Source organism: Lynx rufus, unplaced genomic scaffold, assembly GCF_022079265.1.
Source record: "Lynx rufus isolate CCGP_SWC_20201006 ecotype Redwood Valley unplaced genomic scaffold, mLynRuf1.p SCAF_10, whole genome shotgun sequence".
In the NCBI taxonomy this organism is placed as follows: Eukaryota; Metazoa; Chordata; class Mammalia; order Carnivora; family Felidae; genus Lynx; species Lynx rufus.
Window position 1 is genome coordinate 17747380 of NW_025814824.1, and position 15640 is coordinate 17763019.

Sequence of the window (15640 nt, forward strand, 5' to 3'; positions counted from 1 at the left end):
GTTTCAAGGTCACAGACAGTTTATCAAGGATATTTCAAATTCTCCGTCGTCTCTCTTTCCTTGGCTCTTTTACCAGAAATTCCAAAATAGCAGCCCAAATACTTTCCCTCCACCTGAGACCATAAAAGCTAGGGCCTCGAAGCAAGGAAGAGGTTCAGCCGTCAACAGCTATGTGACTTTGGTTACCACTCTCTCATGACCAAATGATAGATTTTGGCCTCTGTGTCCACCAGTGTGATTTCTAGTTTTAAAAAGGTAAAATTTCTGAGGGTTTCAGCTCTGACAGTTCAGAGAACTGCTCTTCACTTTGGCTTATTTCTGCCTCTTCTTCTGCAGATCTCCCCTTATGGAACCAAATCGCCATTATGCTTCGGTACATCTATGTTCTACTTTGGTTCTTCTCTTTATTTATTTCACAACCTTAGGAAAATCTTCAAGTACATGCCAAGTTTTGGCCTAAAGAATGTAACCCTATCTCCTAGCCTTGTAAGAAAGAATTCATGGATCTGGTTGAAGAAAGGTATCTACAAGCAAATATGTTTGGAAAAATCATCAGATTGTTTCCACACCCCCCTTAGAGTTTTGCAATGGATGATCACTTACTAAGTTCTGCAATAGGAGAACCTGTTTTATTTTGCTTAACTTAGACTTTCCAAACATTCTTAACCTTGGAGTTCTTTTATTTCTGGTAGTATGCGTTAACATCCTTCATAATTAACGCCTATGCCGTACGTAGGGGAGGCACAGCTCTGGAAGGCACATAGTCCCTAATTCTGCTGCTCACTGGCGACGTGATCTCAGGGTAAATACAAAACTTCTTTACACGTCATATCGCTCGGATGTCAACTGAGGGAGCATAATGGCACCCATTTCACGTGGGTGAAGATTTATAGCACTATTACATGTCTGTGGTAGTTATGACTAACAGTAGTCCAACTCTGGGGTCTGGCTCTTTGGGTTCCAATTTTGTCCCTCCGCTTCCTGACCTTGGGAACATTTCTTAACTTCTGTAGCTCAATTCTTCATCTATCCAATGGGGACGAAGATTGTACCATTCTCACAGTGTTGTTGGAAGAGTTCGGTCTGATTCACGTAAAACAATTATAAATGTGCCTGGTCCGTGGTGGGTACCTAATGAACGTTAGCCGTGTTATTGTCATCATTGGTGCTCTTGTTACGTCTGTGAGTGTATCACATGAAACGGATTGTTTTATTTATTTCAATTTAAATCCAAGTTAGTTAACATATAGTGTCATAAAAGTTTCAGGAGTAGGATTTAGTGATTCATCACTTACATAGAACACCCAGTGCTCATCCTAAGTGCCCTCCTTAATGCCCATCCCCCATTTAGCTCATCCCCCCCACCACCTCCCCTCCACCAACCCTCAGTTTGTTCTCTGTGTTCAGGAGCCTCTTATGATTTGTCTCCCTCTCTGTTTGTATCTTATTTTTCCTTTCCTTCCCTTCCCCCATGTTCACCTGTTTTGTATCTTACATTCCACGTATGAATGAGATCATATGGTATTTATCTTTCTCTGACTGACTTATTTCGCTTAGCGTAATACATTCTAGTTCCATCCATGTTGTTGCCAATGACAAGATTTCATTCTTTTTGATCCCCAAGTAATATTCCATTGGACGTATATACCACATCTTTCTCCATTCGTCAGTCGCTGGACATTTGGGCTCTTTCCATACTTTGGCTATTGTCGATAGTGCTGCTATAAACATGGGGGTGCATGTGCCCCTTCGAACCAGCATTTCTGTATCCTTTGGATAAATACCTAGTAGCACAGTTGCTGGGTCATAGTGTAACTCTATTGTTAATTTTTTGAGGAAACTGCATACTGTTTTCCAAAGTGGCTGCACAGTTGGCTTTCTGAAAGGGATTATGTTAGATTTTTTTTTATTGGGGTGTAATTGACCTATAACATTGTATTAGTTTCAAGTGTACAAAATAATGCTTTGATGTTTGTATATATTGTAAAATGAGCACCACAGTGAGTCTCGTTAACATCCATCACCAGGCATAGCTACATTTTTTTTTGTCCTAGTAATGAGAACTTTTAAGATCTACCCTCTTAGCAACTTTCAAATAAGCAATACAGGATTATTCTCTGTAGTCAGTCACCAAGCTAGACATTACATACACATTATTTTAGTTCCCAAAAGCAGCTCCTGTCACCTCAAGAAACAGCTTAAATCCAGCATATTATGAAAAGAGTATCACAGCCCTCCTGCAGATATTTGATGGTGCCTGTTGATTTTGACCTTCTCTCCATGTAGAGTCTGTGATCTGTATTTTCCATCATGTAACTTTTTCTGTTTGTGAACAGGGGCGGAGAGGCCTCGGCTCTGTTTTTGTCTGGGCCTCAGGAAATGGTGGAAGGAGCAAAGACCACTGTTCCTGTGACGGCTACACCAACAGCATCTACACAATCTCCATCAGCAGCACAGCTGAGAGTGGGAAGAAGCCTTGGTACCTGGAAGAGTGTTCGTCAACGTTGGCCACCACCTACAGCAGTGGAGAGTCCTACGATAAGAAAATAGTACGTGGCATTTGCATGTCGTGATTTATTCATTTATCTTTCACTACGAAATACAGAGGAAAGGGGCGCCTGGGTGGCTCAGTCGGTTAAGCCTCTGACTCTGGCTCAGGTCATGATCCCGCGGTTCATGAGTTCGAGCCCCGCGTCGGGCTCTGTGCTGACAGCTCAGAGCCCGGAGCCTGCTTCAGATTCGGTGTCTCCCTCTCTGTCTGCCCCTCCCCTGCTCACATTCTGCGCCTCTCTGTCTCTCTCTCTCTAAATAAACGTAAAAATAAAAAAAAAAAAAAGAAATACAAAGGAAGAACCATAAACTTATACGCAAAAGTAATACATGGAAATAGGCAAGTAATATATGGAAATGAGCTGCTGACGCAATACAAGTATTTGTAAGTTTCGTCATTCTGTTATTGGAAGTGCTTATCTGGGCCATTCTATTCCAGCATTTGATGTGGTCTTAGACATGAGGAAGCTTTAGTTTTATTGAAGATAAATGAGCAGTCCACTTTGACCTTGCGAGTTAGTGGTAGAGAAGAGACCAGTTCCGACACTCAGCCTACTTCCCTTATCCCTCTGTCCCCATACTGTCTTTGAAACTTACCTTCAGCGCTTCGGTTTCAAAGTGGGTCTGACTAATTCCGTGGGAACTAAACCGATCAAAAGGTGCTTTTCTACTACTGAGGCACCAGCTTGCCTGAATGAAGAGCACAGAAGTCCTACGTGATCGCCCGCTTACCCGCGTGCCCTGCTCTCCGTGCAGACAGAGAACTGATTGAGAGTTCGGGTTGCAGGACCAGCCTGCTTGGGTTTTGTTCACTGTTGAACCATTTACTATAGCTGGGTAACGTTAGACACATTACTTAATTTTTCTGTCTCAACAAGCCTCATCTGTAAAAGGTGAGCATTTAATATTGCATGGTTTATGGCATTATTATTACAAAGATGATGAAGAAGTAAATAAAAAGGGCTTTGCATACTCCTTGAACCACTGATGCCCAAGGAAGTTCTGACTTTTGGGGTGCCCAGCGCCGTGCCTCTGGTTCTAAATTTCAAACACCTTTGCATTTTGCTCTTTTCTTGATGATAGTTTTGTAAACCGTCTCAGGATTTGTCTCTCTAAAGTGAATCTAAGCTGCTTCACTTGACATTTTTTAGCATTTAGCGAAGACCCTTCTCTCAGGTCTTGTAGATTCATGCAAATTTGGGTCGCATCTGATTACACAGGGAGGAAACAGCACTCCCTTCGTGGAATTCTCCATCCACATCCCTTTGGGTCTTCTTGATTATCCTGGTTATCATATAATTTTCATGTGTGATTCCTTAGCTACTTTTCACTACCTTCTTTAGTTACATTTTTCAGATTGATTTAAATAAAAATCGCCTACCCATATCCATATCCCCTCTGCCCCTAGCTTTCCTTAATTCCTCCACAATAACTGGGTTAAAAAATATGTACATGAATCTACCTTTAAGCACCTCCAACATTCATCAGTAAACATAACCCTGCAATACAAAGTAAAATATAAAAGGAGAAAACCCAGAGATGACAAGCACCACAGTTTCCTGGCTTTCTTAATGGGAAAGTGATGTTCCGTGATTTTTTACCTTCATTATGAAAATGTTATAATCCAGGAGTGCCCCTTTTGCTCTCAAATTTGCTTGTCTCTCAGAACTCGCGGTCAAGGTCCACTAAAACTAAGTGGCATCCGTCAGTTCTGCACCATAAAAATCCTGATGGAACTCTCTGGAATAAGAGTTCTCTTTCTGTACCTCTCGAGTCTGAAGGCAAATTTGCCATTGCTTCAAAGTGAATATGCCCGTCGACTCCTGTTTTCCTTGTGTGGTGATTGCCATGGAGAGGGTACCATGAAGTTCCATAAATGCCTTTCTTAAGAGAAATGTACAACCCAGTGGGCAAAATATCAAAGGAGAAGAAAAGGTTTTCTGGGTCCTGGATGGGAGAAGGCAAGATGGATAGACCTCAAAACCTCTACGTGAGATTTACTCCCTAGACTTGACCTTCCTAGCCCCTCATCATGCTGTGATGCTATGGTGGATGCTGTGACCGCCCCCCACCCCCAACGACAGGCAATCATTTAGGATTCTCCCAGGGACGGACAATGATCTGTTCACTGGATGGATTCATTCAGCCATAGACTACACTTTCTCCCTAACTGCTGCTTCTGATACCAAAACCTTTACTGACTCACTTGATATATGTAACCTATTTGTTTCTCACTTCTGTTGAATCTCTTTCTCCCATTTTCGTAGCAACAATTTATTAGTAATTTTTCTCCATCCCGTTCTTAGAATCTCTTTATATTGCCCGAATCTGCAAATTACCGTAAACTGCAGAGGAATTTGGGAGCTGTTTCAAGTTAGAGTCTCCAGCCTTAGACCCATCTCTCAGTGGCTCAGTGACCCTCAACACTGCAATCTGTACCCCCCACCCCCCGAAGAAAGGCACTTTGATCGTGAACGTGTTAACAGTTTGAACATGAATAGAGTTAGCAACAACACCGGCCTTTTATGGTCCAGCTGACCCCTTTTCCTTCTAGATGTCAGAATGACAAATAATCCTGCGATGTGCCTGGGACCTTTTCTTTTCCAGGCTTTGAACCAAACGCCGGTGGGCCCTCAGAGGTGCCCACTTCCTGTCAATGGCATTGTGATTGAGTGTTGCAGGAATGGTGGTGACTGTCCCCTCTTTGTTCTGGGGCTCTCCTCCCTGGGCCATTCATTTCCTTGTGCCATTGCGGCTTCTTCAGGAGAGCACTGTTGTCATTTCTTGTCTGTAGAGCCCCGTTGTGCTTTGAACCAGGCAGATGCTAAGGATTCAGGAGAGAGGAAGGATCGCTCTGCTTCAGGAAAAGCACTTTTGTTCAACAAATTTGACTTGTCGCCAACAGAATGTTTTGCAAGCAGGAGGACCTGGCCCTGGGTTTCAGATCGGCCACATCTCTGTCCCTTGGTTTCCCACCACGACTGTTGGTACAGTTGTGGACCTCGGTACTTCATTCATGCTTTAATCGATTCAGATCGGTAATGGTCTTATATCTTATTACAGCACGGGAAGCGTCCAGAATAGCAAGATTACTACAGTAAGAAACTCCCCTGTAAGCTCAACAGGAATCAGTTGAAATGACTGATTATTATAAAGCCACATTATCAACTAATACGTTTTTATTAACAATATTGCATGCTTCTTATTCCGTGCCAAATACGTAATACGTTCACAGTTACAGTAACATGCCATAAATATGGCATTTTTTCTTTATCCTTCTAATTAGTGCCAGGTACTGGGCATGCATTAAATGCATGGTCTCATAGTACCCTCAGAACTCTACACAGGAGCACCAGGAACCGTCCTCACTTTACAGATGAGAAAACTAATGCTTGAAAGGTTGAAAGAAACTTAGGCAGTACGGGATGGAGCCTGGATTCCCACCAAAGCGGGGATGGACGCCATCTTGTAACCAGGGTGCTGTCATGCTCTGGTGACTTCTCAAGGACACCCACCATGGGGCTGTCTGAAAGCACGGTGCTGCTCTCAGCTGTTTGGGGTTCTTTTCTTAGTGATAAAAAAAAATACGTATCTTTAGAACATATAGGTATCTGGGGCGCCTGGGTGGCGCAGTCGGTTAAGCGTCCGACTTCAGCCAGGTCACGATCTCGCGGTCCGTGAGTTCGAGCCCCGCGTCAGGCTCTGGGCTGATGGCTCAGAGCCTGGAGCCTGTTTCCGATTCTGTGTCTCCCTCTCTCTCTGCCCCTGCCCCGTTCATGCTCTGTCTCTCTCTGTCCCAAAAATAAATAAACGTTGAAAAAAAAAATTTAAAAAAAAAAAAAAAAAAAAAAAGAACATATAGGTATCCATTATTTTTCACGCCCGGTGATTTATTTTGATTTTCACGTCCTAAGACCTCCTGATAATCCCCTAAAACAATCAGTACTCTTGCAAAAACCTAAAGCTCTTTGCCAATCCGAGTCGCTGGTCCCCTGTGTCAGCCCGGAGCTCGTCCAGAATTTGCTTTCCGCGTGACGTTCAAGCTAGGGCTCTCCCTCTTGTCACAAGTGTCCTCTGTTAAGGCCCGGTACCGCCAGATAGCAGATTGTGCTAATGAATTTCACCCCAGGGAGGGTTTTTCTTGTTCCCCTCCCCCAGTCCCTTTTATCTTGTTCAATTTCCTTCCTCATGTCCGTAAAGCTGCTTAATGTATTACACTTTTTCTTACTGCCTGTTTTGCAGTAGATTGGAAACTACGTGAGGTCGAAGATTTTGTCTTGTTCCTTCCCAGAGCCTGAGCTTAGTAAATATGCATGCATAAATCACTATCAGACGCTGGGCAAGGATTGTTTACGCAGCCACAGGAAGACAGGGAAATGCTCTGTTTCTTTAAGAAAAACTCCTTCTGGTAGGTTGGTAAAAGGCAAAGGCATTTGGCAATAATGTATTTCGCATCTGAAATTGCCCACAGGAATCTTGCCGTAAAGGTGTGTGTGCTACCTTTCTTAGTGTCCAAGAGCACTAAAGATCCCATCTAAAACCCTTCACTGCCTCCTGAAATGTCTCCCAAGTTCTGATTTGGAAATAAAGCTTCCCTCTCTCCCCAGTCCCTCTCATCGTTAAATGATCTCCTTCTTTTGGGACTCGTTCAACCTTTGCCCTTTTTCCTCTGGTCATTTGTCTTAGAGATTGGAATATGGCCTTGATCCTTTTCCTCCTGGGAGGGGTCTTGTGAGCCAAGGGTTAGAGTACATAGGCTCTGCTCAGCCCATTCCTGATGTCATGTTATTTATTTGTGTTCCCAACAAACTCGCCCCCCTGGGGTATCTCAGGTTGGACTTAGTGACCAATTCCACGTGGAGGAATTGTCTTATTGCTTTTCATGTTCCTAAGCAGCTACAGATTTTCTCTTCTTATGGAAACATCCTGCTCCCCACCCCCACCCTCCCCCGCCACCCAAATCATTATTCAGGTACAGTCACCATTCTCAATGGGGTTGATTTCTATCATCTCCCTGTTTCTTCTTTTGGCTTGAGAAATGGCATTCTTTTTCAAGCAGAAGACTGGCAAATCCAGATGTGTTTAGTTTGTTTGGAAGCTTGATACATAGTCTCTTGAGAATGTTAAAAAGAGGAAATGAAATTTGCTCCTGAAAAGTTCCGATCTCGATGGTGGCCGGAAGGACAAGGTCGATACCCACTTGCCCACTTGGGCTGGATCTCAAGGCCAAGTCCGCTGCCATGGCCGGTGGTGGCCTCGAAGGGCCACCTTGGCTCTCGCGGATGACTATACCCGATAACTCAGCTTTTTTCTTTTGCTGCCATTTCAGGATTTAACCATCACCGCTTACCCCCGCTCTGTAATAGCTGCTACATGTCCTTAGGCAGGTTAGCCTGAGCCTTCATTTCCTTAGTTAATAGTGTCTCTTGCGTGCAGAGTTCCTGTGGGTTTCAACGTAGCTGTATGCACACACGCGAGCGTGCACACCCAGAAACGCCTATTGTGTGTTGTCTCACGTGTCGCAAGCTGCTGGAGGCGGTCGTTTGAGAAGCAGTCCAGCCTGTGGCGGCGACAGTACTTGTAAGGAACAGCTGTACTTTTAGCCCCTGGGCTATATATACGCATATACACTCATGACCTTTGTAGGTTGCTCGTGAGCTTATGGGAGTTTTTTCATCGGGAGAGGCGACAAAGGAGCAACCTTGAAGTCTTTCCTGGTAATTGGGGGAGTTTATAGAACAAAACGAGTATACGGGAGCTTGATGTTAGTGATCCAACTTGGCCAATAAGTACTGTGCTTCCGCTCTATACCTAGAACCGAGCTGAACACTTGGGAGGCGTAAAACATCGTCGAAGATGGCATCTTCCTCCAGTGATAGCAACCTCACGTTTGTAGGCAAAGCCTCACGTTTGCACTTCCATTTACAGATTCCCGTGGCAACACAGGACTGGACTTTTGTGTGGGCTCGTCAGTCATGATCGAATTTTACACCAGACTTCGGTGAACACAGAAAGCACTAATTGGTCCTCAATTCCCTTGTATTTTGCTGCGCTTAATAAATCAGCCTCTTCTATTTCATTCATTGACACATTGAAGATTTATTTTCTGCCTTTATTCCCCCCATGGCTGTGTTTGAAACAGCTTTTCTGGCGCGTTTCTAATCCAAATCAAAATCCACACCAGACACAAATTCAACCTAACAGACAGTAGAATCATTTCGTGTTTCAACAATATCTGTTCGGTTGCTCTTTTCCCAGATAGGAGACAATATGGCACCTTCAGAATAAAGCAGATCGCGAGATCTCAGGGAAATAGAAACTCTTAACTGCAGGGCTGCTATTAAGGCTTGTCACTCATGGCCAGAGTCAATCAGAACTGAGATTCCCTGGAGAATTTCCTCAACAGGCTGGAATAAAAGATCCAATCAGCCCAACTAATGAAATGTGAAATAATAGGAAATAAGAGCTTACGAGGAGAAAAAGTCGTGGTTCTGCTCGGAGGAAGCATGACTGGACCTGAGCAACACCCACCCCTTCGCACCAAATAAGGATGACATCCCCAGCTTGGCGGGGTCCAAAAAACCATCTGCAACTCATCCACGAGACAGGCTGCACATCTAATTTGCTGACCGGGACAGCTTTGATCTGGCTCGAGGCCTGGTGCCGTCTTCTGTTTGCTTCACTCTGACGGATATTTTCTTGAGCGATCAGAGAAGTTCCGTGGAGGAAAATTCTGTTTCTGATTTGGGTAGCGAACTGAGAGAGCTTGGAGTGTGCAAGCTGGGCCACCGGGATTGAAACCCAATTTTGAGACCGTTTTTAAAATGGAGCCCAAACTGACAGAGCTTTCTTGTTCCGTTTTCACATACAGAACCTCTGGACTCCTTGCTCCGTGATGCACGCCACGCTTCCTTGAAATCACACCGTCAGATCTTGCGTGCGTGTGTTGTGGTTAACGGGGTCGCCCCATGTGGTTCCGGTTTTCGGGACATCATTTTTCTTCGAGACTGCATGCTCCTTGGTGGTCCTTGCCTTTTCTTTCTAAAGATAGACACAAAACTTCCCTGATGCTCTGGCTTCTCTTCATGACGAAAGCCCTGCCTCAGATCTTTGTGGTAATTTACACCTAAATATTTCCACCACTGACAGTCACTTCCTCTTGAAATGACCCAGCTGGAATTTCTCCCTAAAGCGGGGATGCGAAGGAGTGAGGCCGTTTTCGTTTCTTTTTCTCTCCGCTCCTCTTACCCTTCCTCCCCGCTCCATCCCTTTTCGCTGTCTCTCACCACTCAGGTTTCACTTAGTTAAGGTGATTGCAAAACCTAAGTGAATAAAAGCACAGTGCCGACTTGGAATATTCCACACGCTTGCCCGCTCCGAGAGCGTTTAGCGCTTGGTTGGTGTTTGCGTAGAAAAGTACGGAGCAGCTTTGCATTTAAGCACGCAACGTGTATGTCCGTACCTGGTGACCGTATGTGGATGAGGCATATTCCCACGGCAGACCCGACGTCATCAAGTTTTTATTGTTCACGTTTGAGGTTGGCCGGAGATGGTTCTTTATCTGCCCGAAAAGCATTGCACACACTTGGAGTGTTTATTCTGGATTTGTTTCTGTGCATCGAAAGTGTCTGATCCAGCTGAGGAATAAGCAAGATGAGCCAAGTGGGAAGACATCGTGAAAAATCTTGAATCCAGGCACAAGCCATTGAAAAAAAGAAAACCTGGCAAAGGAGCGTGGCCACGAAGGGGAGGCGAAGTGAGCAGAACACAGGCAGGGCCATCTCTCAACAACGGAATGTCTGGAGACTCGGAAACAGACTGCTCCGGGGTCCTTATGCCTTGACTTAGTGACCGGGCGTTTGATAAACCAGGCTGCAAATTTACCCACGATTTCAAATGAATTAGAAATACCTTTGCTGGGCACCTAGGTGGCTCAGTCGGTTAAGAGCCAGACTTCAGCTCAGGTCATGATCTCACGGTTTGTGGGTTCGAGCCCCGCGTCGGGCTCTGCGCTGACAGCTCAGAGCCTGGAGCCTGCTTCGGACTCTGTGTCTCCCTGTCTCTCTGCCCCTCCCTCTCTCGCCCTCTCTCCTCTCTCTCTGTCAAAAATAAATAAACATTAAAAAAAAATTAGAAATACCTTTGCAATGATCCAGCAGTCCCACTTCTCCTTGTACATTCAAAAGAATTGAAAACAGGATTGTGAAGAGATATTTGCAGCCCCATGGGCACAACAGCCGAGAGACGGAAGCCGCCCAGATGTCCACTGATGGATGGATGAATAAAATGCGGCAAATACATACAATGAAATATTGTGCAGCCTGAAACGAAGGAAACCCTGCCAGATACTACAACATGGATGAGACTCGAGGACGTTATTCTTCGTGAGATACGCCCGTCACGCACACGCAAAAAGACAAATACTGTGTAATTACATTTATAGGAGGTGCCTAGAGTAGTTAAACTCATAGAAACAGAAAGTAGGACGGTGGTTACCACAGGCTTGGAGGAGGGGACAAAGGAGAGTTGTGTAACGGGTGGAGTTTTATTCATACACGATAACGTTCTAGAGATGTGTCGTAAGGCAGCGTGCGGATAGTTAACAATATTGTAGTGGACACTTGAAAGTTGTTAAAAGGGTAAATTGGTGTTATGTGTCTGTTACCCCAACAAAAAGCCAAAGAAATACATTTTAAAGCCAACAATTAGGGGCGCCTGTGCGGCTTAGTCAGTCAAGCATCCGACTCTGGCTTCTAGCACGGGTCACGATCTCATGGTTCGTGCCTTCGAGCCCCAAGTTGTGCCCTGTGCTGCCAGCGTGGAGCCTGCTTGGGATTTTCTGTCTCCCTCTCTCTCTCCCCTCTCTCTCTCTCGCTCGCTCTCTCTCTCTCTCAAAGTAAATAAACAAACATTTTGTAAACAATAACAGAGTCAACAATTAAAAATCCAGAAAGTTTCTTCGGCAGAAGTGGGCAAGGGCTCTGTTTACCCAAACACCCTCTAAGCGACTGGTGTGGAGGTTTGGAAGGTGGCTGGTTAATCAAGTCTGTTAATCGAGAGAAAACCTCGCCTTCTTGCCAGATAGACTGTCGGGAGTCTAGACCTCTTTTCAGGAAAAGAGGGCAAAAGCTCGCCTCCTGTCTTCCACCACCACATCTCTACGGTTCTGTTATTTTTGTTCATTCTGCCATTTTTTGTGTATCAGTGCCTGTTGGCACGGATCATCTGGCGACCTTAAAAGCGTCAAAAGGCACAAAGAAAAGACCATGAGAACCGATGACCCTGGATGAAGCTAGTTCAGCTCGCGTGTCAGTCTAGAGCCATACCAGATAATTAAATGGTCCATACAGACATCCGCATGGGACCCTGAGGAAATATTTAGGGGAGGGCTCATTTCTAAGGAGTTACACGGCACTTCCTTCCTGTGAAGATCAAATTTCTTTCCAAATCAGCCAATCGGCCCCCTCCTCTGGAAGGGGATCCCTCAGAAAAGCAGGACTTGGTTTTCAGCCGCGTTTATCCCGCCATACCTTTCTGATGACCTTCCTCCTCAGTTTCCCCATCTGTAAAATAGGGGCAATACCCTTGTGTGGATGCAGAGAAAGCTTAACCCCCGTCCTCCAGTAACTGCAAGGAGATCGCCAGCTCATCTCGTGAGCCTTGTGTGTTCCCAGCAGGAGTGATATGAGACCCAAGGAGGCAGAAGTGGATGCTCGTGGGGGAGGGAGGATTTTTTAAATCGTAGATGTTTCGGTGGTTTGCAGAATCTGTATCTCGTAGTGTTTAATTTGTCTTGTCGCGGAGACTCTCAGTTTAACGGTTTTCCCCCTTAGTGAGATGATCCTGAAACAGAGGTTGAGGGCCACTGCTCTCGCTGGTGGACGTGTTATTCAGCCACAGCTCAAGTGAACCGGATTCAAACCAAGGGGAAAGCAATGATCTAGGTCTCACATTCTGCTTTAAAAAATGGAGAAATGGCCAATCTCCTTCTGTGATATACAGGCAGGCACTTAGTGCTGTCCCATCAAGCACCCGGGCTTCAACCGTGTTTTTAGTATTCATGTGAAATCTCTGAGGAGGTCTTAAACCAGTGTTCCTTGCATGACAGGGCTCGGCTTTGCTTAATACCTGCAGCTCGGGGCGCCCGGGTGGCTCAGTCCGTTGAGCGTCCGACTTCGGCTCAGGTCATGATCTCACGGTCTGTGAGTTCGAGCCCCGAGTTGGGCTCTGTGCTGCCAGCCCGGAGCCTGGAGCCTGCTTCGGATTCTCCCTCTCTCTCTCTGCCCCTCCCCCACTCATGGTCTGTCTCTCAAAAATAAATAAACATTAAAAACAAAATTAAAAAAAAAAACAACAAAACAAGACAGAAAACCTGCAGCTCGCCCAAAGCATCAGTTCTGGGAGGACAGGGGTCAGATCGTGTGCTTTTATGCTCCCAGTGCCTAACTCGGTGTTTGGTTGTCGGTTCAACATAACCTGCTTATGAAAGTGCTGGGGTAATGAAAGAGCTTTATTCTTAACTAGAGCTGGGTCTGGGGTGAGGCAAGTGAGCGTTTGGGGGTAAAATTTAAGGGGACACTTGCATAACCCCCGTGTCCCGAGCCAAAGACTCACCGTAGTCCCGACCCTGGTCTTCACGGAAGCGGAGTCGGATTTCCACAGGCTTCCCTTTGCAAAGTCGATTTACACAGGCGACTCTTCTGGAAGTGATATGGTCAGGAGTGCAAAACAAGGCATTTAAAACAACTGTTTCGACACCCCTCCGTTCCACTTTTATGAGTAAATTTCTTTCGACTTGCGCGTGACTCACATTGACCCCAGCTCCCTAAATGTTTCATTGCTGTCTTCCAGATTACCACAGATCTGAGGCAACGCTGTACAGACAACCACACCGGGACCTCGGCCTCGGCCCCCATGGCTGCGGGCATCATCGCCCTCGCCCTGGAAGCCAAGTAAGCTTTTAGCTTCCTATTGTCTCCGCTGGCGACAACCCCTCATCTCAAGGACAACTTACCCATTCCCTACTATATGATCCCTAGCACAACAACCCAGAGCAGAATCTTCCAAATGCGACCTTTCAAACGTCAAAGACTAGGGTTTTAAAAAGAATTTTTTTTCCCCGATATCAAGAAAAAAAAAAAAAAAAAAGCAATTCTTTTTTTTTTTTTTTTTTTTTTTTTGGTTTTTATATCCTTAAAAAATCAAACTGTGTAATTACTTTATTATGGAGTCATGGTGTAGGCATGCCAGTTGGCTCCAACCCTGTTGCCTTGTTGAGGTTTTTATTCTAGTCTGGGAATGTTCCTGTGGGTCTCAGAACAGTCAGGGGCCCTTTCCCTGCAGAACAGCCAGGCAGCTCGGATTCCAGGACAATAGCGCTCCCTCTGGGGGACAGACTATGTCAAGGTCATTTGACTGAAGCTCAGGGTCAAGAACAACCCACCCACCTTCAGTCCTGTTGCGCGTGGTCAAATTCTGTGTCTGAGAGATCCCTTGAAAGGCCCCTTAGATTCCGTGCTGTAGGCCTCACTCTCTGTCTGTAAAACACCAACAGATTTTGCTGTCTTAACCAACGTAAATTTGTCTCCACTCTTGGGAATCCTGGATCTTAATTCTTTCAAAACCTCGTACAGATCTACACGCTCTTACCCTCAATGTCAAAACCCAAAATGCCAAGAAAACTGAAAGCTCTTTTGCAAATTTGGCACAAAAACTCATTTGATGGCAAAGCCCTGAACTGACTTGAGGTGGTTTGTCTTTATCGTGAAAATCCATACAAATATTAATGTATGTGATTCTGACGTGCTGGCTCAGAGCCTCCCCCCCACCCCCGCACCCCGCCCCGGAAGTTTTGTAGAATCTATGCTCCGGATGCCATATCTGAAAAAATGTCGAATTCCAAATACATCAGGTCCAAGAATTTTAGAAAAGGGACTGTGGGCCTGCACTCTGATGCCCTCCTACAAGAGGATCATAAAAGCAACTGAAGTAAGAACGTAAGTGTTTTTCCAGAAATAGCCTTGCACCCCTATCCCAGGGAGGAATAGAATGATGTTTCCATTTAGTTGTACCCAGACGGAGAGCAATAGCCGAGGACAGGAGAAGAACACAAGAATGATGACGAGACCTTCAGTAAGAACAGTACTCGCTGAGTCTCAGTACGTTTGTAGCTGCCCATTCTTTAAGGCAGAGAGCCTGTGTTAAGGCAGTCGGGCCCTCGTGTCATATGGAAAGAGTAAAATATAAGCCATGGAAAGCCCGAGACGGGCAGAAGGACACAGCTTCAGATGTGGGCTGTCTTCGTCTGTTGAGACCACTAGAACAAAATACCGCAAATGAAGTAGCTCATAAACAACAAAAATTATTTCTCGTTTTTCTGGAGGCTGGGAAGCCTAAAATCGAGACACTGGCCGATCGGGTGTCCGGGGAAGGTCCACTTCCTAGGCGGGTCCCATGGCAGAGAAAAAGGGGCAAGGGAGCTCTCTGGGGTCTCTTACGAGGTCTCCTTTTTGTGACGGCACCACCCTCATGACCTAAACACCTCCCAAAGGCCGCACCTCCTAACGCCATCACACTGGGCATTAGGTTTCAACATACGAATTTCGTGGGGACACCAACATTCAGAACACACAGTGGGTGCCACACCTTTTGTTGACCCCTTGCCAAAAATTGACGTGGAGAGATGTCCAGGTTCGCCCGAATGTCTGTATTGCTTTCTTTTTGATGAGGTTAAATAATAATCGTTGCAATGTGTTGTGTCTTTTAAAGTGTTAAAAATTGGGGTGGAGCAAAGAACCTGCACTTACCTTATTAAATTCTCACCTGACAACTTTTCACTGGGCAGTTCTGGCCACAGAAGTGTCTGTTAGGTATCTATTTCTCTAATGTTTTATTTATTTATTTTTGAGAGAGCAAGTGTGTAAGCAGGGGAGGGCAGAGAGAGAGAGAGAGACAGAGAGACAGAGAGACAGAGGCAGAGACAGAGACAGAATCCGAAGCAGGCTCCAGGCTCTGAGCTGTCAGCACAGAACCTGATGCGGGGCTCGAACCCACGAACCGCGAGATCATGACCTGAGCCGAAGTCGGGTGC

The 15640-nt window shown here is 45.5% G+C and overlaps 1 protein-coding gene across 2 annotated transcripts in view; it reads left to right on the forward strand.

Moving 5' to 3' along the window:
• Window positions 1–15640, forward strand: part of PCSK5 (proprotein convertase subtilisin/kexin type 5) — a 455082-nt gene that overhangs the window by 195858 nt on the left and 243584 nt on the right. For both annotated transcript variants that reach the window (XM_047102277.1, XM_047102287.1), the window contains exons 8-9: window positions 2337–2549; window positions 13402–13502. In XM_047102277.1, the coding sequence (XP_046958233.1) occupies window positions 2337–2549; window positions 13402–13502 (314 nt within the window). The remainder of the gene's footprint in view (window positions 1–2336; window positions 2550–13401; window positions 13503–15640) is intronic.